We start from the raw sequence: 23,927 nt of genomic DNA, 5'->3' as shown, positions 1-23,927 counted from the left end.
GGGCGCCGCGGGGGGACCCGCTGCTGCTGCGCCGGGCGCCGCCGCCCCTGCGCGCTGCGCTGGGCAGCGCCTCAGTGAGCGCCGTGGCCGCGGCCGGCCGGGCTCGCTGCTGCTGCTGCTGCAGCTCCCGTCGCCGGAGGAGCCGCGAGCAGCCCCGCTCCGCTCCGAGCCGGCGGCGGGGGCCGCCACAGGTGCCTCGGGGCCGGGGGCTGCCCCCCTCAAGCCCCGGAGCCCTGCGGAGCGCGGCTTGAGTGAGTCCGCCGTGCCTGCGCTGCCCCCGGGGCCATGGCTCTGCTCCGGCTGCTGCTGCTCCTGCTGCTGGCCCCGCGGGGGCTCGGCGCCGCGGCCAGCCCCGGGCAGGCGGCGCAGGGCCGGGAGCGGGCGGCCAGAGGCAGGCAGGCTGTTTACAACCACATCAAGAGCCGGGAGCCTCCCCCGGCCCCGCGGAGCCGCTCTCCGGAGAGCACCATCTTGGCGCAGCGGCTGGCCGAGGAGGTGCCCCAGGACGTGGCCTCGTTCCTCTACACGGGCGACTCCCGGGAGCTGCGGCGAGCCAACTGCTCCGGCAGGTACGAGCTGGCCAGCCTGGCCGGCAAGTCGCGCTTCACCTCCCACCCGTCCCTGCACGGGGCCCTGGACACCCTCACCCACGCCACCAACTTCCTCAACATGATCCTCCAGAGCAATAAGTCGCGGGAGCAGAACTTGCAGGAGGACCTGGAGTGGTACCGAGCCTTGATCAGGAGCCTCCTGGAGGGGGACCCCAACATCTCCAGGGCAGCTATCACCTTCAGCACGGAGCCTTTCTCCTCGACCCCCCAGGTTTTCCTCCAGGCCAGCCGGCACGAGAGCCAGATCCTCCTGCAGGACTTGTCCTCCTCGGCTCACCGCCTGGCGAATGCCTCTGTAGAGACAGAGTGGTTCCACAGCCTGAAGCGCAAGTGGAGGCCCCACCTGCACAGGAAGGTCTTGAACGCAGGCCCCAAAACTTTGGAGAACAGCTGGAAGAGGCGCGAGAGCTTCACGGCGGATAAGAACCACATCAGGTGGTCCTCGCCTTACCTGGAGTGCGAGAATGGGAATTACAAACCCGGCTGGTTAGTGACTCTCTCGGCGGCTTTCTATGGACTGCGACCAAACCTTCTCCCCGAATTCAGGTAGGAGGGGGGGCTCCTCTGCTCGCTGCCTGTTCGGAAGGGGGTAAGGTGGGCTTCCCCATCCTGCCCCCTCCTCGGGAAGGTTGTGCTGTGCCTCTGCTGTGTGACCTGAGCAGCCCTTCCCCGGCCGGCTGCTCAGTCACACCGCAGTGCAACCTCAGGCCTTCCTGTTGAGCGTCACCTTCATGTGTCTTAGGGAGCTGTTGCTCAGGAGGATTGCTTCTATCTCAGTCCGTAAAGCCGTGTTTTCTTTAACTGCTCTCACTGAAACAGGTGTGTATGTGGGCTATGTGCAGGGCATCTCTCTGGAGGAGAGGAGATAGCAGGAGCTGCCAGTTGCAGGTTATTTCTTTGCAAACGATCTTTACCGAGCTGTTATTTCTTACTCTGCTGCAGAACTAAAAGTAGCTCAACCCCAACTGTGATTTTTTTAACCAACTGGGAAACAATGTTGTCACCCTGGTAAACTGCAGTTCCTGGTCTTCAGGGCACATCCACTGTGGGGTGCTCAAGCCTGGTCAGTGTGTAGGTGACTGCCACTGCAGGTTTCTCATAGTGCATGTGGTTACAGCCTAAACCAGCAGTTGGGAAGCTTTCTTTAGGGCACTGTTTGTAGGATCCCCACCCCATTGCAAAACTGTATAGATGAGACCTGGCACATGTGAAGAATTGCTTGTTTTCTACTGCTGTTATCTCTAGGAGTTTCTCACTGGGCTGTGACTAGCAGAGAGGAGGATACGGAAGGGCTCTTATAACTTATTTTAACAGCAAAAAAAAAGATGTGTCTAAGGAATGAGAGCAACCTGTGGAGTATGAGATATCCGGTTTTTGCACTGGCACGTTTGTAGTGGGGATCATGTGTAATTCTGCTGGGGAATGCCCACTCAAAGCAGCTTTAGTGAAGCAGCTTTCCTTTTTCAGGAAGTAAGGGAAGAGCAGAGAATTTGCTTTGTGCTGTGATTGAGTGGTGGGTGAAGACATCTAACAACACAGTGGAAATGGAAGAGATTTTGTCACACTCGAGTGCCCAGACAATTGTGTGTATGAACAGTGGCTTTCTTGGCTTAGTTTGAAATCTGGTGGGATCAAGTAGGTATGAATGCAGTCATGTATTCTCATCTTTTTTTAAAAAAAAAAATAAAAATATGTTGAATAAAGAGAGGATGATTATGTATGAAATTACCTTTTGCTCTTCACGCTTCTGGGGCTGGTAGGCTTAGGGTAGAATGAGCTCATCTGCAGTCTGTTGCTGAATTCCTTCCTCTCAAGACCGAAAGCCAAGAAAAGCTGTACTGCAGAGCTCTCCTGGACCCCAGCAGGGACTCAGACAAGTTCAGGGAACTTCTTGTAGCTTGAAATATTCAAACAAACTTAAGGATGCAGGTGAAAGCTAGTGAGGCAGAGATTCTGTTGTTGGGGACAGAAATTCATGTAACTTGAAGAACCTTTAGGCTGGAGGTGGGGTTGCAGCCACCAACTAAGTATTAGAGAAATTAGATCTTGATATGAAATCTAACAAAGCTTTGTTACCTTCAGCTGAAAGAAGAGCAGGTCTCTTCAGCAGCAGAGACCAAGCATCAACTTCAGCTCTGTGCCAAGCTCCTATGATGCCAGGAAGCATCTCAGTGGTGTAGGTTTCTGCTGTGGTAGCTCATGCACAGGACACACCAGGTCCACTTGGCAGTAACCCTGGCCAACCAAGGCTACCAGTAGGGGTCCTCCTGGGCGCAGTACAGAGCACTGCCAGGTTTCCTGATCTTCCTGGCCTCCATTTACTGTGTGGGATTCACCTCAGTTAAGGAAACAATCATTTGTTGCAACTCAGATATTTTGGAGGGCATCCTATAGGCACATTTAAGCTTGGAGAACTGAATTTTCATTTAGATGTTGCAATGGGGTATTATAGGTGTTGTATTACTGTTGTACTGCTGTGGAATTGAACAGTTTGGACAAAGTTCTTGTATCAAACCCAGAGATGTGTTGATAAACACTTCTAAGAAAATCTCAGGATGTTTTTCTGAGACAACTTGCAACTCCATAAGAAAGCAGGTGAAAAAGTGTGTGTATGTATATATCTTGGCAAAGTTAAATGATGGTTCCAGTGTTTCTAGTTTGAGATATGTTACATGAAAGATGGCCTCTAATAGGCTTATGTGTGATATTGAGGAAATAACTCTGCAGCTACATAGAAAATACTAAAACCAAAATAAACTTCTTCCAAGACTTGCGGGACATCTCGGTAGTTACACAATATTTTTAGTACCTGATAGGTGTGCAGCCTCAGAGTGAGTTCTGAAGAGGATAAACCATCTGAAATATAAGCACGTAAAATAAAAATGCAAGATCTAATACAGCAATTAGTACTAGTGTTCTAATAACTACAAGGTCCCTCATGAAATAAGCCTTATTTCCCCTCACCATCTGTCTGTGAGTGACACAATGGTTTAACTTTAAATTCCTATTTAAGGCCCATATGGTAAAAAGCAGCATGTATTTTAGTCTCCATTTTTTTCAAAAGCCACATTGGTCCTCTCAACGAAATATCCCTGAACCATCTGTTAGGAATACTTAATGGCTCAGCTTACATGCTCCTTCCATTTAATAGCTTGGTGTGGGATCACTGACGGTACTTTAGTGTGTGCCCCTTTAATGCTCCTCTTACAGTTCATGTACTTTCTTCTTTGCTGACATTAGGTTTATGGTGTGCCATGTTGGAGTAACAGAATCATGAACTCATTTTCTTCATGGAGAAGCATCTTTTCAGGCTGTAGAAGGAAAAGCCATTGCCCCTACCTTTTGGTGTATCTTCTGTCCCAGTAACAGATGGGTACACTGCCCAATACAGTAATGGGAAGAGTTTCATGAAGATGAGCCTAATAATTACTACTGGTTTTGTTCAGTACGTGCTACTACTGCAGTACTGTCATCAATGAGGTTCTGCAAATGCAGTTGCAAGCAAAGCATCACTTCTATGTGGTGAAGGGTTGGGCCTACAGTCAAAGGATGTGACTGTTACAGGCACGGGGCTCTTGCAAACAGCTTGCTATTGGCCTTTAATTTTGTACTCCCCCATATAATTATCCCTTCACATGAGGTGGAAGACAAACTGTGAAGTGAAGGCCAAGAAGGAGAATGTCTTTTTAATTCTCTTGACAAGGTTATTGTAGGCCAACTACTGAGATAAGTGAAGAAACCAAAGACATGTTGATTGTGCTGATGAACGTACCGCAAGCTGTCTGAGGCCAGTGGGACCATATCAGTGGTGCTGCCTTTGCACTGCTTCTTAGCAGTGCTTGCTGGTGTCTCATCTGCTTTCCCTGACCTTTGTTCTGCCCAAAAGGAAGGGAGGCGATGCTCCCATCTGCTTAGTGAATACAGTGCAGGCTCATTTTGAAGCAGGGAGGGGATTCACAGAGACTGGAAGTCATCTGTTGGTGACATTAACCATTCCTTCTTCATTCCAAAGTCTACGCTGATGCAGCTGGAATTCAACATCTAATGTGTCTAATTGCTCTACAGCTCTTGTGCTGCACAGGGTAGAGCATTGGTAGTGTTTGTTGTTAGTCTGTGACCTTCCTCTGCTACTTTCTGTTGCTCAGTGACACTGAGCCACGTTCTGCAGCCCACGAAGATCCAGCTGGACTCTGCAGCCTTGCTGTGGAAGCAGAAGGGTGTGAAAAGCTTCACCTCATGGCTGTGGTCCATTTGCTAAAAGCACTCACTCGGCCTCTAGAGGGGAAGTGGGAGGCTCTCATTGCTTCAGCACTCCAGTGGGTGGGTGGGGAGGATTGCTCTCTGATCTGGAAGGAAAGTGTGTAAGTAGTCTCCTACTAGGAGCATATGAGATTTTTTCCTTTTCTAAAAATAAAAAAATAAAAAATAAAAAATTAAAAAAAAAAATCCACTCTCCTCAGTTATTGAGCCAAATCTCTTGCTCACCAAAGCCCGCTTAATGTAATCAGTTGACGCAACTTCATCTTAAAGTAGGTAGCTTTCTGTCTTGGCTCTCCACTTCCCCAGCCTGATGGTTGGGATAGCTTCTTCTGATTTCTGATCTAAATTTATTCATTTAAATATCCATTTGTTCCTGCTCCAGAACTGCCTTCTGGCTGAAATAGCTGTCTGCAGATGTTTACTGCCCTGACCTATTTATAGGCAGCAGCAGGTCCTTCTCCACCTTTGGTTACTGGGCTAAAGAACCCAGCCTTCTCCAGCCTCCTGTCAGGAGCTCTCTGTTGCCATGGTCCCTATTTTCAAGTCCTGTTCCAGCATTCCTTGAATATGGTTAGTCAGATTTGTGTGCAGTGTTTCAGCCTCGTGCGATGACATCAATTACTCCCAAACTCTGATGTATGAGCTGTTGCTCTTGCAGTTCAGAACGTTCTCGTGTGCTGCTCTCATTTTCTTTACTGTTGTCGTGAAGCATGTCAGCGTTTTGGGAAGTGGTCATTGCTCACTTTTTTCATCTAGCAGGCCTGAATCCCTTTAGGGTGAAGGAATGGTTCTGCCTCTCTGTGTTCCAGTAAGGCCGTGTTTCACCAAGTACAGGGCAGCATTTGCAATCAGTTGCCTCAAGGACTGCTGTGAGGATGCAATGGCATAATGGCTGTTCTGGCAGAAAGGAACATACTCAACAAGCTGAGTAAAGCTTTGTTTTTTTGGTTTTTGAACAATGCTGTGTTCTGCAACAGCTGTGGGTACCTTCGTTCTGAAGTTTGGCTGAATCAACTGTTGTTTCCTAATATTTTTTCTTCCTGACATTTATTCCTTCTCTCTTAATTATTTGAAATGTATTCCTTGGTGCAAAGATTAATCTTTATTGCACAGTTCAATTCAGCTATTTTTTTTTCCCTAAAGGCAGTGTAATGTAATGATTTCCACTGTACTATTAAAAATTACTCAAACCACTCTAGGGTTATCCCATAATGGGGTGCTTAGTTAAGGAAACATTACTGAAGGCAAATTCTACCATAAAGGTAGAACTACATATGACAAGTAATTTCTTAGGGAATATGCTTCTGCTAAATATTTCACAGGTGTTAAATTGGTAAAATACCCACAAAAATAGACTTTAAAAGAGAGTTTTCAGAACTTGAATCACATTTAAAAGAAAAAAAGTTACAAGTTCTGACTTTAACCACCTCTTTTAAAAAAAGTTTCCCCGTTTCTTTTCAATCTAGTCTTAGTACTGAACTCGGAAAACAAAATTCAGTTTAACTTTTTAAGGAGGGATATTAAGTGTTGTGGCATGATGTGTTAGCTGTATAATCTTGAAAATATTTTAAAATGGTGAGGCTGACATCTTCTTCTATACCATGTCCTGGCCCATATAACATGATTGAAGGTGTGGGCGGATTTAGAATGGATTTTGAAAATGAAAAGGAATAATTTGTTTCCTCAAACTAAAAGTTTTGGATTTATATTCCTGAAAAGAGGTGAGAACAAAGAAATGTCTACTTAACGTGATTTATTGTTGGTTAAAGAACCCCCTCCCCAGTATTTTTTTTAATGTTCTCTATACAGTCAGTGATGTATGTGCCTTTTACGTATTAGGCCATGGCTGAGAATAAACTAAATGATGATGAAAAAAAAAGGAACAAGGAGTAAGGAATTCTTTTTGGAAGCACGCTTTGGATTTCTTCCCTGTTGGAGAAACAGTGGGGTATTTGAAGAAAGAAGCTAAATATGACCAGGAGAGGACTGAAACATGTGTTTGTGACAACACTTATGTAGCATGTGGTAAGTTGGAATAAAAGGAATGAGCTTTTTAGGTCAAACTGCTACTTCCAATCCTCTGTTCCCTGCCCCTATCCTCCTTGGTTAAGGCTTCCAGCACAGCAGGCTATCAAAGGTCTTTTGAAGGGAGTGGGCATGTGACAGTTCTCACTATCGGAGATGCAGCGCCAGGACTGTCACCTCCTATTCTGTCTATTCATGAACCTGAGCTGAGATTGAGAAATGTTCCCAAAGATAAGAACAAAAGTATTGCGCTGTTAGGTCAGATGAGAGGCTTATCTAGTTCTGTCTCCAAAAGCAGCTTCTGGCAGGCACTTAGGAAGCAATATAAGAAGTGTTTGAGTATCTTGGTTATATTCCATTTACAAGTAATAAGCAATACAAAAACTTTGCCTTTCAGACTGCATCTGAAAGGGCATTGATAGTAGGTATGGATTAAACTGATATCTGTAATTTAAACGTATTTTTAACCCATTTTTGTCTTCTACAATATAATTTAGCTTTGCTTTCCATAATATAATTGAGCTGTTTAAAGAGCAATTATTACTTTCTATTTTTAAATTTGCTGTGTGATAAATTTATTTGGACATCCATGATCCTTGTCTTACAAAAACACTTTTCCAGCATTCTGCGTTCAACTTCTCTGGGCCAGTCAGATTTAGTTGTGTTGTACGCTGTATATTTTTATCACCTGCAAAGTTTGTCAGGGTTCACCTGGTTTTGATCCCTTTTAAACCTGTTGAGCAAAGCAGGCGTAACTGTGGTGCCCAGCTTGTTAGCATCCCTACAGGTGAGAGCTGACCTCCTGTCACACTGATGCTCTCCAGAATGGCTGAGCAGTGGAAGCTTCCTTGGCTCTAAAAGAGTGTAGTGATTAAAACAGTTTGCTTTCTGTAAAGGCTCTGTCATTTGAGTTCTTTTCAGATTATGATTGTCTACTGGCCTGATGGATTTTATTTTGGACTGCCTTTTTCTGAGATATTTGACAACTTTTTGGTTGTTTTGGTTAGATTTTACGCTTCTAACGTGCTGATCCTATAATATTTCTTATTTTTTGTCTTGCCCTCTTGCTTGAGTTTATGCTCCTCCAGGTTCCTTTTTCTGAACATTGGCTTCCACTTTTCATTTCTAAAATTCCCCTACTACCTTGTAAATCTTTGGTGTCAGAAGTGCAGCTGTAGTTAGGCTGAGGTCATCTCTCCTGTGTAGGATCCTTCTCGTTCAGAGCTCTTCTTGTTCCTAACTTCCTCATATCACTGTCTGTTCTCTCCACCTGTCTTGTTGACCCTATGGATAGTAATGGGAATATTTGAAAAATGACTGTTTCTTATTGAACTATCTAAACTTGGTTCCAAGACCTTTTTTCATAAGCAGAATCTAATGCAAGTGGTACCCCGCCATTGCTGACACTGCACCCTTCCTCAATGAGGTGGTGCCTGGTCACAGAATTTAGACGCTAGCAGTCCTTAAACACAAATCCTCCAGCAAAAATATCACCACCCCTCAAAGCATCTAGGAAATTCTTTAACTAAAATGCAGGGAAGTCCTCAGGCAGTGCTGTGTGCCATAAATCTGAAGGCTGAATTGAATACGAAATAACTCTGCAGACAACAGAGGAGTCAGCTTTAAGTATTCCACCCTTGTAGTACTCTTCCAAATGGCCTACAGGGATTTTCTTTGCAGGTGAATCCTAATTCGTGTGCCCACACTGCTATACTGCACTCTTCAGTTAAATATATTTTTAGTGAAAGCTGTTTCTTCTGTGAAAGTGGGCTGAAAACCAGCAGTCATGCTATGGCTAAGGAATCAGGCAAGTCTGTCTGTCCTGACACTAAGAAATTAGTGATAACTGAGTGACCAAATCAAAATCATGTTATATGTAATATCACAGTAGGTTTGTATGAATCTGGTGGCTACATTACAGTGCAAAGGTGGTGATAATTCTAGGGACATCGCGGTGATGTGGAATCCCAAATCTGAACTTTTGAAAATAACTTTGAACACACAGAAGCTGTTGATTACCAGTAAGATCTTTACAGCTGAAGGTCACCTGTGAATTTGACAGCGGGATTTTCTTGGATGGCCAAAGACGCTTTGAAGTGGACTCAGGTGCAACATTTGAAAGCTAATGTTCTTGAATGAGCCAGTTTGCAAAATGAGAAGGCACAGAGGTTTCCAACCTGAAAACCTTTGCTATGCTTATTACAGTATGCATTTATCTAGAGGTGTGTGGATTTGCAGATTTGGGACATCAGTACAGAATTCATTTTTCTCGTTTCATTGTTTTTGTTTTTTTTTGGTAAGGAAGACTTCTCAAGGATAACTTGTGGGGTGTGAATGAATATGGTACTAAGAACCTAGGAAGGCATTTAGATTTGAGGGATGATGTCTGCTTTGGCATGGAGTAACCATGCCTGATACCTTAATTGTGGCTGGTGAGGGCCATTTGTTTGTCTCTTTAAACCCACCACAGTGATTTTGTTTTCCCCTGGTTTCTAATGCAACACATCATGAGGAAGTTTACATTCTACTGAGGCATGCAGGATTCATGCTTAGACAGGATTTGTCATCAGTCAGATGAAATATATATGGTATTGTTGGTGCTTTTGAAAGGCTTCGTTATAACTTGGAGAGACTTTTCTCTACAACCTTTAATGTTAAAGGATCTGCTACTGTATCTGGTTCTCTTTACGTCTAAATTTCAGAAGGTTTCTCTGATTCTTCAATTAATAGGCTTTAATGCCCTTGATGTTTACTGTTTATTACAGAACTGATTATTGTAAGGATCTTATTCATACATTTGGTATCAGATTCTCCTATTTGCCTGCGATGCTTACAGACACAGCATTAAGTGAACAAACCTAGAAGACAAATTTTGAATGCCTGTTTAGCTGAGCTACGATGACCTCTGTGCCAAAAGCTTCTGAAGATCTAGAGGACAAAGACATTGTTTGTCACCATTTGAATGCAGGCAGGCTGTTCTGTGCAGCTCTGGCTTGAGCTGGATGGGAGAAAGGGAAGATGTTCCATCTGTGTTTTTTTTTTTGTTTTTTTTTTTTTTTTATAGTGAGACAGTACAGGCAAAAAAATCTTCTGTATCTACAGGTTTTACAACAAGTTGTTACAATGAAATATTATAACTACTGAAACTATCAAGATAGCTGGTAGGTTGAGAAAATAAGCTTAAATCAATTTCTGGCACAGATTTTGAGGCAAACAGAATGCCAACAAACAGTGGTACTGGAAATTAAGACAGACATGAAAGCCTCTTAAATCAAACCTCTGACCCGACAAAATCCTTGATGACATACTTCAATGATTATCTGTTATGTACAATTCAACCAATTCTTCATCTACAGTTGTCCAAAATGTTAAGCACAAACTTTAATCTTTAGTGTTTTTTTGTGTGTGTAAGGACTGTAAAATTGTGGCAGAAAACAAATATTTATAGTTATAAGGAGATTAACAAAATATACTTACTTGCCAGATGGTCCACAATTACCAGTAATATTGTTATTAACTTATCACAGTGGCTTGAGTTCAGCCAGGCAGCACTGTCAGCGTGGATGAATGTGTTATGCTGACAAACTGAGTTGACTGTCATACAGTTGACGTTTGTCTTGATCACTTCTATTGAGAGAGCAGATTATTTCTGCAATTATTTCCAGTTAGTCCAATAAATGTAACACTTACAGGTAGTTGGTCTGTATACATAATAGGAGGATGTGTTCTTCCATATGTTCCATTTTCCGAATGCTGAATCAAAAATAAGTGAAAATGTGGGTGTCTAGCTGGGCTGTGCCAGCTACTGTATTAATCACAGATGAATATCAGAAATACAGCATAACGTACATATTGGTGTACCCTATGCGTAATGTTGGTAGGGTATGAGTCTGAGATGGTGTTTTCAAATGGCAAAGTGTCCCAAATGAATGCAGTATAAGTCTGTACCATCATGATGCCTTTCGTAAATGCCACATGTACACTTAAACTTCTTTCCTTTGAAAGCGTTATGTATCATCGAGTAGTTGCAAGAGCCTGGTACTACCTCAGCAGAACTGTGACGTTACCATGAGACGAGCATATTGCAGAGGTACAGTGAAAAAGGGTTAAAATGTGCCGTGAGGGAAGACAGTGGAAAGCTGTAGTATTTTTTAACACTCAGGAGAGATCTTCATAGTCCTGCTTCTGGACTGCACTGTTCTTCCTTCCTGTGGATTTTCACCACAAACTCATAAAGCCCTGGGAAAAGGACAAAGCAGAACAGCGTAACTGTATCAGAAGTTCAGGTTGTGCTACAGAACTGCAGACACAAAAAGGTAGAAAGGATAGAAATATCTGTACCGAGGTCTTGAAGATTGGGCTTTGTGGAAAGGCAAGTGTTCTTGTGAGAAGTTTTAACATGAGAATTCAAATGGAAAACGCGTTGTTTAAAATCAAAGTACTTTGTAGTGTTTCTGGATAAAGCGTTGTGGAAATAGTTTGAAAATAAGTAATTGTGGCTGTTCAGCCACATTGGCCTGACAAAAAACTGTCAAAACTCAAACATGAAATGGAAGTGCATGAGAGGTGGAAGCAGGCTCAGGTAATCCTACTCTGGAGACTTTGATGGTGGATGGGGTTAGGGAAACCAAAGCACATCTGGGGTTGGATCTGACAAGAAACATGAAGGGCAACAAGAAACACTTCTGTAAGCATGTTGTTAGCAAACTTAGGGCAGGGGAAAAGGTGGGCCTGCTGCTGAAGTGGATGCTGGGCCTTGGACGGAGGACATGGAAATGGTCAGTGATACCACTTGGCAAACTCTAGCTGTGTGTGTGTGCTTTGTAACTATTCCTCATGCCCCAGCAGTGATCAGTTTACCCTTCATTTTCGTTTTGTCTCTTTCCAGAAGCCTTTGTAGAGGGAAAGGAGAGTTGCCTCTTTGACCAGTTAAAAAATAAATGCATGCAAGGGAAAAGCTTTCCCTGTAAAGGAACTGAAGGCCTACTTTCCTAAGGTGTTTGGAGAGTCTCCCAGGTGAACCTGTTGCAGCCTTAGTAAGGATATATCAACACTCTTTCCTACCACATAAACTAGTTTCTTTAGAGTAGTCAGTGACAACCTAATGCTTGAGAGACCCTTACCAAAGTCCCTTGTGTATAGGATGAACTGAGAAGGCAGGGACTTGCCCTAGTCCTGGGCCTGCTGCTTGCTTCATGCGCTTGAGCTCTTTACACCTGTGTGCAGCTAAAGTGAAATCATTAATAAGCAGGTCTTGTCCCTGGCCTACACATTAGTATTTATGTTCAGAAAAGTCCAGAAAATACCAGAAATCTACCTGGTGGGGTCTGTGTGTGACCTGTTGAGGAGTTAGTTACATCTGCTTACTCTATGTACTCCAGGAACAACTGAAGCAGGTGTCTTCTCACGAGGTTAAGATAAGCCTGTAACCCACCAACATAAACATTTTAGGGAGCATTAGTGTGTACAGTGTGGCAGCTTTTCCCCTGAGGCCAGTGGTTACCGGGAACCATGGAAAAAGCAATTGGGAGGGGAGGAACTGTAGTTTTAGCAGTCCCTGAGGAGGCTGATGTTCAAAACAAGACTGGAAATAGAGCTATGAATTAAAAATATTTTTGTGTATTCCAAAAGCATGGTGTGTGCTATTTCCAGCTGAATTTGCCACAACCTATGCTTAGATATTTCAAGAGATTTTAAAGCGTGTCCAGTATCAGATTGTGTAGATTTTAGCAGGAGATAGAGGCAAGGGGATGAAGAGCATCTGTACGAACTTCTTATTTTGGCACATAGGTTCCTAATGCAGTCTTCCTCTGATTCCTTGTGTTTCTCCAATGACTATCTAGCATGTATGAGGATAAATGTCCAGATATAGCTGGTGTGGACACTTTGCTCTTGGTCATACTGCTGTTAGATAAGAGGGAGCAGTATTGTCCTGTTTTGAGCAAGCTCGCCCTTACCCATGTTCTGATTTCGTTCACAAGCGACCCCTCAAATGTATGGCTCTGTAGCACTATTATTTATTGTTACAATTCTTATATATATTGTACTTTAGTTAAAAGAGTCAACATGCTTTGAGGTGAGCAAAGGTGACCATGTCCTTGGTCCTTTGAGATCTCTTGGGAAAAGCTTTTGGTGCATCCCAAGGCCTGAAGAGGAGATCTCTGAAAAGTGTGACTATGGTATGTTGAATCTGACAAAGCTCTGAAGGTGAAGAACAGTCTGTAGAGTGCCTTTGGAAGACCTAGAGAATGGTATCTTAAGAAATGATTTAGAAGCATTTTGGTACCATTGATGTAACTACAGCATGTATGTTAGGCTATTTGTTTCTGAAATCTGACATTAGGCAATTAAGAGGTAATGTTGCACCACTTCTGTCCTTGGTAAAGGTGAGGATTAGTAGCTGGGAGGGTAGTCCACTGCCTGAAAGGGGGCTGGTGGTTGTTGTGCCATGCAAGGTCACATGGTGGAAATCAAAGCTTTAGTCTGAAGTGGCTGAAACTGTTGACTTATAAGAAGTGGTACCCTAGACTTAGAAAATCAGTAGAGAGCATTTATGAGTTGAGTGAGTCTCTTATGACCTACCAAAATTTGCATGGCAACATTTTTGCCAAGTCCAGAGCAGTCACAGCTACTTTCACAAGCTGATGCTATAAATGTTCCACATCTGAAGTCATCTTGGAGATGATTTTAGAGAAAATGAGGAAATTGTTGGAGGTTTTTTTAGAAATGTGACTCCAAACTTACAGCTTTTGTTTTCTTGTGGTGATTTCTGAGTTTCTTTTTATAAAATGGAGCACTGGGTTTGAAATTGGTTGTTAGCTCTTCATTCATAAAAAATTAAGGGGAACTTTTGATGAAGAAAACACAAACGTTCTTGGTGTCCAACTAAAATAGTTCAGACAGTCATCAAGGACTTGTGTATGGAGGAACCTTTTTTTTTTGGCTTCGTAGGCATCAGTGGCCTACTCCTGGACTGTGCTGCCCTTCTGTAGTGGCTTGCATCTCTGTGAGAGGAATTAAATTGCTGATATATCAATGTAGTCAAGGAGATGTGCAGAGAGGGGGGTCTGGGTGTGAATTTTTGCACAATGGTTTTGGCAAACATCATTCCCTGGGGTAAAAGGGAGGATGTTGTCACCTGGCATGGCAGTCACGTATGGTTCTGGGTACTCCCTGGCCTCAGTGCTCAGTGTGCCCTCTGGGTTGGCTGGTGAGGCTGCTGGGGTCTGAGAGAGAGCAGGTCACTCATTGTGCTTATTTTAGTTCTTTTCTGCATCGTAAAATGTGAAGGGTGTTAAATTATTTGAGTGTGTAACTTATTCATACCTGCCACCTTACATCTGTCGAGTGCATGAGATTTGCAGCTTTCGTGCCATAATGCAACTCAGTTAGCTCTAACATATGAATATGTCTCTGCGAGCATGGCTTTGGGAGCACAAAACTCCACATTTCTCTTCTCAGACATATCAAATTCCATATTTAGAGGACAAATGTAGTTCTGCTTGGCAGGTTATAGCATTGTAAAGAAGTTTGGTGTATTTCTGTAGTCATTGTGTTCAAGGCTGTTTTCTCTTTTTCAGAGGTGTCGTTAAAGTGGACATAAATCTGCAGAAGGTGGATATCGACCAGTGCTCGAGTGAGGGGTGGTTCTCGGGAACACACAGATGTCATCTCAACAACTCTGAGGTATGTTTGTAAGGAACCAAGCTAAACCTCAACAAGGAGTCTTTCCATTATGAATAACTTTCTGTAGTGTAAGTGTTAGCTGCTCTATAGACTCTAAATGTGGTTTATGGACTGGGCAGACCTTCCTGTGCAAGGTGTTATGGTATGCATGAGTTTCAGGAATGCCTGCAGTTTAGGAATATTGGCATTAAAGCAGAAGTTAAGTTACTGTGCAGAAATATTAGCTATAGGAACAAAGAATATCTGCGAAATGATTAATGAAGTTCTTGTGAGTCAATCAAAACCCATTATTTTACATTCAAAGTTAAAATAAACTTTAATATGAGTATCTCTTTTGAGTGGACAGTCTTATAAAATGCAGTAAAAGTGGCTAAAATGCTGGTACTGTTTATTCAGAGAAGTTTGGTCTCTTGCAAGAATGATGCAGAATAACAAAATTGGATGCTATAATTCTTTTTTAATAGAAATGCCAACATTTTGACAGAGCTGACTAAATGTTTCTGTTCAACTCCTTCCTGCTTCCCCTTTCTTCTGAAGGCCTGTGTCTGGCTCCGTCTGTCAATGTATCATAGATCATTCAGCTTGGCAAATCACATGTACGCAATGAAACTTAAAGCTACAATATATTCAGTGATTTTTTTGATTACATATAATGTTGTTTTCAAAGGTGCACATTTGTTATCTGTGAGACTGTTCTTTGTGTACTTCTGTACTTTCAGAAAGCACAAAGCACAGGGGAAATTGAAAGCTGAAAGAAATTTGAAAATTGAATGAAATTTGGAGTTGTTTACCAAACTACTTGTAAAATGCAGTTCTATCCAAACCAAATCTAAATTTAGGAAAAGTTTGTTTTGAGGAATTCATTGGTTAACATTTTTGAGCAAGAAAAACTCGGAATTGCTGTAAACACCTTTTTTGGTATTTTTCACTTTTTTTTTTCTTAAAATATATACAAAATAAGAAATGTTGTTTGAGAAATAAAAACTAAATGTAAATATTTCTGCAAATGTTTTTTTTCTTTGTCAATTAGTTTTTGACTTCTAAATTGAAGGGAATGATTTTCGATGTCTCATGTTTCCTCCTAGAAAAAAATACTGTTCTGAGATCTGATAAACCTTGTTTTTTAGTGTATGCTAGTTATCCTGTACATGACTATGTGTTTTGACAAGTTGTCCTCCTTTTCCTAATGTCTTATGAGTAGAAATGTCAGCAGAGGGGTGGGATGGTAAGTTACGTTTCTTCCTGCAGCGAAGAAAAGGGAGGGGGAAAAGAAATCTTATGAGAAGACCAAGAAAAACACATGTAAAAGTACAATGGAAATAATGAAGAAGTATCACTGGCAAGCTTTAATGTACCTTTGGACTGGTTCAAAGCCCACTCTTAGCTGTAATGGGTTCTGAATCATGCTCTGTATTCTTAACATTAAGCAAAACATAATCCGAGTGAAACCACACTGGAGGTAATTTCAAAACTATATATATTTTTCCAAATCTAAGTCCTTAACTGTGTGTCCTGCACACAGAAGAATGTAAAAAGCTACTCCCTCTTGAAATAAGGTGCAAGGCATGGACTACTAAGGCAGGGACGGTGTCTCCTGAAGATATGAGCCAGGGCTGGGTTCTCTGCAGTCTGGGCTTCACTCTCCTGCTGAGAGCATGGTGGGTGTTTCTTACCTGCTGAGGGAGAGAATAACTTTTTTTTTTTTAAACATTTTACTTAAGATGTGAGATGTACATTACAGATTAGTTCTTCATGCTGGGATATTGGGCTGATGTTACAAAGGATGCTCTATTTTTCATACTGGAAAGATGCATGATTTTATTTTAGTAAGCTTACTGCATAAATAAAATATATCTTCTGTTCTGCTTCTGCTCTACTTCTACAAAAGAAAAAAGAATGTCCTTGGCTGCTCTGCCAATTTTACTACCTAGACCTTCATGGTGTATCAAAGCCTCTTAGGCATCTAGTGACACCTAGATGTAGATACTTAAATGTAGGTGTCTTAACCTCAGATTTGAATTCCTCCTTTCTCTACTAAAGCACAGATAAGCAGTGTTACTCATGGGAACGGGAGTTGTTTAATGAGTGATGCTGTAATATGTGAGCTGGGCTAATGTTCACAGCTTATGGTTTTAATAATGTGGGTATGGAAATGAATGCCACTGCATGAACAGCTTTTCAACTCATACGTAGAGCAGAAACCTCTCATCTGCCCTTGACATTTATTAGTGTTAAATCAGCAAGGGTCTCATGGCTGAAAGAAGGTAATGCCAACCTCCCCCAGACCAACATGCAGCTTGTCAGCAGGGAGTGCTTTTCCTTATTGCATCTGAAGATGATGAGACTCCTTGCCTAATAACAGTGACATTGCGGATAGGTAGTTGCTAGGAATAATCTGTGGACCATCTCCTTTTCCTCTGTGGTCGCTTTAGGAGGGGTCTTCTTCTTTTTTTCTTTTTTTTTTTTTTTTTTTTTTTTTTATAAAAACGGATCTCATATGCTGCTTTTCACACTTTGTTTAAACAAAATCTGCACTGTAGAGTAAGGGTAGGTTACATAGCTGTGCAGTAATGCTTTCCATACAGCGTGTCTTATAAATGCTACTGAAATGATGTTGCCCATCCTTGCTTTCATCTTCTTAGATGAAGATGCAGAAATCCCTGCTGATGCTGGAATGCTTTGTCCCAGGTTACAAAGTCAGTCTCAAGCAGAATAAAGAAAGGGGGCACAGATTTAAGCTTGTTAGACCCTGCTTCATCTTTTTTTTTTTTTTTTTTTTTTTTTTTATGACTCGAGCATTCAGCAGTGCATTATTTTTCCACAGACCTTTTGGTAAGCCTTTGGCTTAGTCAAGTTCCCAGTTCTCTCTGGAATTTTGGTTACTGCACTGCCCTTACTGCTAGATCAGGTACCAGTGCCATTAAGTCTAAGGCATAAAGCTCAATATTTCAGAGAGAAATCTCTTTTTCCTTGTCTAACACTACAAAAATATAGCAAGTGACAGAGAAAAGGGAAAGGAGGTGACTGAGGGAATGGAGAAAATAAAACAGCTCACAAGTTACTAAGAGGCTTCTTTATTTTGTCTTACTTCAGTTTTGTAGTGGCTAATATTTCCCAGATGCTTCAGGTAAATTTTCCTACTTTCTGTACTGTTCTAAAATGTTTTTCTTCCAAACAAAAATGAGTTTAGAGAGGAGGAGGTGCATTACGGCAAATGTAAACATGCTGGGAGCTGAATAAACCAGAGGTCTTTATGTGCTAAGGCTAAAACATCAAGAACAAACAAAAAAGTATGGTTCCTAATGTCTAAGAGAAAACACAGATATTTCTACTCAAAATACTGTATTGCCTTTATGCACTCTGGCACAGAATCATTAGAAAATGATCCTAATTTGTGACACTGTGATTTAGCTTTGGGAGGTCTCAAATCTAACCTGATTGTGTGATGGAATAATTGTAGTGCTCTTCCTTGCTTGAAAGAAAAATAGCGTGTGGTTGGGGAATTGAAGATTATTACTACTCAAATAGAGAAAATGCCTAGGCATCCTATTTCTCCTTTAATCACTCTCTCTCCTAGGTGTTCCTTAGGACATGGAAAGTTGACTCTTAAATACCTTGCTTTTTCTATGGTGCACTCAAATTGAATTCTAAAAGCAAACTCTGGGAACAGGGACTGAAATCTTAGATTCCACCACTTTTAAATTGGCTACCAAGGTCCCTAGTATACAGTCATATTTTTTTTTTCCTGACTTGCTCTCTTTTGTGCCCATCCCTGACTTCATAGCAGCCTAGATGAACTGGGAGAACAGTCATTGCTTCCTTCAACCTTCAGATGATGAGGCAGGCAGTTAGGTGAGGCTTTGCATGGTGAAGCCAAACTGTAAAAGTGATAAAAGTCTGCTTCAGTTTTTTTTTTTTTTTTTTAACCATATCAGCCAAAAAGGAAGGGGACTGTGGCCAGGTGCTCTGTTCTTGGCCTGGGGTAAGAAAGGACAACCCATGGTGAAGCACAGAGCTGCACTCTCCTTTCTGCCTTCTTCCCTGGAAAAAATACACAGGTAATTTGCAGTGGGTGAGGTGGGTAATATGTGCAAGACAAAAAATAATCAAATGAGTTGGGTAGGGAACAAAATATTAAAGATAATTCTGAAATTAACAGGATAAAAAAGTTTCCTAATAACAAACAGAATATGCTTTCATTGTACAGGCAAGGTTGGGTATGAGGGTAAGAAAGCATGCACTTTTAGTGTTTGAAAGATTTAAAGATTTTTCTCTTAATATACAAGGTTATCTCCCCATACATTCTGTCGGTAACTGCTTCCACTTCTGGTAATGATTTTAGAGTCCTTGTTGGGACACTGACGATAAAATCAAGGCAGAGAAATGTTTGAAGAAATCAGCTGGCATAGCACATCGAGCTTGGCCGAACACTTGCAGCCAGCAGCATCAGCCTGTGAAAACTGCAGTGGCTTCCACGCCGTTCCCCCAGCCTTAATGAGACTGCCAACAACTTGCACTGTGAGGCAGGCTCAGCTGACATCTCTCTGGGTTGCAACAGTATTCCACAAATGACAGCGTGCAAAAATATCTAGAGGGAATGAGGGAGGCAGAGTAAACAAAAAAAGCTTCACTGCTGTCTGTATATAGCATGTGTATATTTGTGTTTGTAGGAAGATGCACAGGCCTCCTGTGTATTTATTCTGCACAAACACAACCAATGGAGGAAGGAAACAATATGGGAACAATACAGTCAGGTTTTTTTCCTGTTTAGCAGGCAAAAACACCGGTGACCATTGCATTTTACTACAGTTTACACAGTGTTACAGGCAACCAACAAAAAGGCGAGGGGTGTGTGTGGTTAACAATACAAGTGTAATGGGAGTTGGGAGAAAGGAAAAACAAAAGTGCTTTCCAGGTTTTCCAAGCAGATGCCTTTGTCAAAGTGGGAAAAGGCCATTTAATGCACATACTCCATGGGAGGGGAAGCCTGACAAGAAGTTAAAAGTCATAACCCTGTGGGTCATATCCAGTGACATTGATTTTGATTACTACTTACATGAATTTTCTGTCCATTAGGAAAAATGCAGTCAGAATGAGATGAATTTAAAAACCAAGGTGTGTGTTGGCAATACAGTCTGACAGTGAGCAGGGTTTACAGGATATAGTTAACTTTTAATTTGGAAGCAATCATCATCCCTGGAGTTACAGATTGCATTCAAGATACACTCTCTATGCTGGTACTTCTCCTGCTGTATGTGAGGTGATATTTCCCCTTAGAAGAAAACAAGATCTTAAGTGGTAGAATATAACTACTAAATATGGCATCAAATCCTGGGCCAAAGGGGAAATCTAAGGTAGGAAGGGAGCAGCTCAGTTTAATACACAGGTAAAGAAAAAATAGCCAGCGCTTTTTGCTTTCAGAAGCAGAAAGGAGTGTCTGTCCTGTCATAGATAAAGGTTTGTGAGAGCTTTCAGTGATAAACAAGGTGCTATGAAAACCAACTTTCAGTGTAAAGAGCAGCCAGGTTGCTTAGCTACAGCTATCTTTGCCTTTTCAGAAAAAAAAATCTTAAATGACTCTGTTTTGAAGAGTTGCTCTTGGTTTTCTGTGTTATTCTAAAGAAAACCTTTGTAATGTTTCCTTTCGTCTTAGCAGTATTAACGAGCATCTAAATTTGTCCAAGTCAGTTCTATTTGCAGTGCTTTTCCTTTCCCCAGATTAAAAAGTGAAAAGCTATAGATGACTGAGTGCTGTCTGACAAAAATTAAAATAGCAGAGATGTAGCTTTTTTTTTTTTTTTAGTTGATAGGCAATCATTGCATGGCATCCGTTACTGGTAGTTCTTTCACATCTGTTGGTACAGCTTTCAGATCTTTCTCTGCTGGACATACCATCATTACGTGGGACAACACTGATTAGCTGAACCAGTCCTTGCAGGATAAGGTGAACTGTTTTAAAAATAAAGTAAAAAGAAGTTACTCTTGCTGGATTTGCAGGACACTGACATGCACTCAAGGAGGCCTAGGCCCTGTATGCTTATTTCATTTCATGTGGATATGGGAATCGAGTGATCCTTACACCTTCATTCTGGAGAAGCAGCAGTAGCTAGCAATTAGGGTCCCTTAGTCTTTGTCTTCAGATTCTTGTTTTCTTACTGCTGTGTGTTTTTTTCTTCCTTGAAGTGAAATGATTAAACTTTGTCAGGAAAAAAATAAAAATAAAGGCAAACTCTATAGGAAGGGACACTTGTATGAGGTTAGGTGGCTCAAGGGATTGGGGATAGGAGTGTTTCTCACCCCCCTTCCAAATCCTTCCAAGTTACAGGTTTTATCTCTGTTTTTACAGATGTGCATTGGAGAGAATCTGAGAGAGTATGAAAAAGCTCGTGTAACAGCAGTAGGTGGGGGAGGAATAAGTTTTCCCCTTGTGTTTGGGAAGGAAAGAGGTGATGGCCCAGGTACCTAGTTAGCTAATGGGACATGGACAAAGTGTGCCTGGTAGAAGCAAAGGAGAAGTCACAGAGGGAGGACGGGCACAGGAGCTCATCCTTGGAGAGAGACTGGCAAACTAATGTCCTGTGGCTGGGGCATGAAACTGCAGGTCAAGGTCTACCCGTGGCCACAGAAAACCTTACAGCAGGAGCCTGGGGACTGTAGCCAGGCTGGATTATTCTCCTTTGGGAAACTGGCTGAGTTACCTTTCCTACACATGAAGTGATGGTAGCTTTGTCAAATCTAGTATAAATGCAGCAGAACTTCATTCATCCAGGATTTTCATTTGTTACCAGCACATTCAGAGGTCTGTACAATATCTGAAAAATCACAGTTGTAGCATGGCTGAGGTTGGAAGGGACCTGTGAAGATCATCTAATCCAACCCCCTTACCAAGCAGGATCACCTAAGGCACGTTGCACAGGATGGCACCCAGGCGGGTTTTGAATATCTGCAGAGAAGGAGACTCCACAACCTCCCTGGGCAGCCTGTGCCAGTGCCCTGTCACCCTCACAGTAAAGAAGTGCCTGTCCCTAAGTAATGAGTGTGATTAGATAAATGGATGCTAATTTGGTGCCAAAGTGTTTGGTCCCTCCTACATGAGAATGGATGTGCGTATTTCTGAGGACATGCAAGTGCTCCAGTATCTTGTGAGATAACATAAAGACTGTTACCCACATCGTAGAGCTGGGACACAGGAAAAATATTCTCTCAGCTGATAGACCTCCTGCTCGCTCAGACTGACGTGTTACTTCCAGGTGTGCAAATTGCTCTCTCCAGTTTGGTTTCTGCACGAAGTTATGTAGAGTGTGTGAGTTGAAAGTGAGTCATGTTGCTCTCCAGCCAGGGCCCAGTCTTGGGTTGTCTTTGGAGAGGGGTATTGGGGTGTGGATGGTACGCATCCACCCCACACTCCAGATGCCTACAGGATGAGTAAGCATCCTGATGCATTTTTGTAAACTTGTGTCTGAACAGATTTTCTTACTGATCTTCCATTCTGACAGAATAGTCAAAAATGAACAAACCACCCAAAATCCTCTTAGCTAAATGTGGTACTACCACACTTCTTGTCATTGCAGAGGGTGCCAACTTCATGTGAACTGCACAGACGGCTCCTGAATCGGATACTTAGCTATTTGTATACTCAGGCCATATAATGCGGAAGGTTTTTTTGTTTGTAAAAATACAAAAATTCTGCTTGTGCAAGTATTCTACAGCAAATTATTTTTATTGAAAAAACATGGGCTTGAGAGAGTAGATAATGCTCTGACTAAACCAATGGAAAAAGATTGTCTCCCTTATCATAACATTTTTATTAAATGTAGCAACTGCTTCTCCTGCTTTTTTTATACTTCATGATACCTGCACAAGAGACAAGTTTAATTTAGCCTTAAGGAGAAAGTTCGTTCCTTTTATTCCTGTAACTATTCTACTTTTTCTATAAAATTAGATTGAACACATATTAAAGATCCCAAGATGAAAAACTAAAGAAAGTAGCTGCTGAATTTTCATATTCAAAGCCATAGCAATGGCTTTAATGGAAACTCATATAACTTTATTTTTGAATGCCCTTTCATAGCTTTTAGAGCAGTGGATATTAAAATACTTTTGTTGGTGACTTCTGGTAGAAGGTGAATTGTTTCTTTTCTCAATGTCTCTTTGCAAATGCAGAACTGTTTTTTTGTTTGTCTTTGCTTTTGTTTAGCTGCCAGTAATTCACATCATTTATTCTTGTTTGCATTTTCCAGTACCGCAAACTGATGGCTATCAGGTCACCCAATCACTGGGCAGCTGCTAATCTAGAAATTTGGCACTGCATTTGCTAAACTACTTTTTTTTGGTGCCTCCTCATTGCTTTGTCACCTTATCTTGTTTCAGATCACGAATATATTAAGCACTGTCCCTAATATGGGAACGCAGAGTGTTTGATTCTACTCTTTTTATCTTTTTGAATATTTGTTTTCTTTTTTGTTCTGGCTAGTTTATAATCCATTACTGAGCTTCATCTTATTAATGCCTTTCTTTTTCATTCGTCTCATGCAAGGGTTTTACTCTTATTTCTTCAGTGAATAAGTAGAAAAAGAAAAATACTTCTCAACATCTTATGCATGTAAGCTATTGAAGATAAATACAATATTTACTGTCTTGGATACTTCCTTTACTCAGAAGAGATGGTGAGGAAAAGTAAATTTTACTGTAGAAACAGATGAGACAGTCTTCTATTTGTAATATTGCGTTGTTTTCTGTTTGTAGCAAGATTAGAATTCCTCTGCGGCTAAACTTAGCCCCTAGATTTGCCACAACTGTTGTTCACAGGGAAATCAATTTCTATTTACTTGCATAAAATAGACAGTAGGGTTTGCTTACCAAGTTCTACTCCGCCAGAGTACAGTATTTGCTTTCCACCCCCATTCCATCATTGTTTATTTTTTCATCTTTCAAATATAGTTATCTGGGAAAAAAGTAATATTCATGGAGTGGTATAACTCTGCATTCCGATTTAGGTGAAGAGAGTCCTGTAACTTTCATCCAAAACATTTGAAAATAAAGCTAACACAGTTAGTCTGACCTAAGAGCTTTCACTAGAGCTGAGAAATTGAATTAGTGGTGACTTATTTGAATAGTTTTTGTGTCTGCATATTCATTTACATCTGTCTGTGTATACACATCGTATGCATGGGCATGCATGCCTGTGTGTGCAGACGTATAGGGAATGTGAACAATTATTATTTGCACTAGATGGTGACTGCTCCATGATGAGATGTAACAGAGGCTTGGGAGATGCTGCTCCTGGCCTAGCATGTGGCCCCGTGCTCTGCTACAGGCTCTGGGGGCTAAACAGCTGCTATTTTA

At 41.8% G+C, this 23,927-nt stretch overlaps 1 protein-coding gene across 2 annotated transcripts in view; it reads left to right on the top strand.

Moving 5' to 3' along the window:
• Positions 1-257: 257 nt before the first annotated feature.
• GPR158 (G protein-coupled receptor 158) overlaps positions 258-23,927 on the top strand; it is a 191,021-nt gene continuing 167,351 nt past the window's right edge. Inside the window, exons 1-2 of one of the 2 annotated variants that reach the window (XM_032182604.1) lie at positions 258-1,157; positions 14,477-14,582. In XM_032182604.1, the coding sequence (XP_032038495.1) occupies positions 286-1,157; positions 14,477-14,582 (978 nt within the window). In that variant the 5' untranslated portion in view covers positions 258-285. The remainder of the gene's footprint in view (positions 1,158-14,476; positions 14,583-23,927) is intronic. The other variant, XM_032182603.1, reaches the window with a different exon arrangement.

The sequence above is a fragment of the Aythya fuligula genome, chromosome 2 (assembly GCF_009819795.1).
Source record: "Aythya fuligula isolate bAytFul2 chromosome 2, bAytFul2.pri, whole genome shotgun sequence".
NCBI classification, from domain to species: domain Eukaryota; kingdom Metazoa; phylum Chordata; class Aves; order Anseriformes; family Anatidae; genus Aythya; species Aythya fuligula.
The sequence above is the reverse complement of the archived record's forward strand: the minus strand, read 5'-3'. Positions and strand labels throughout refer to the sequence as shown.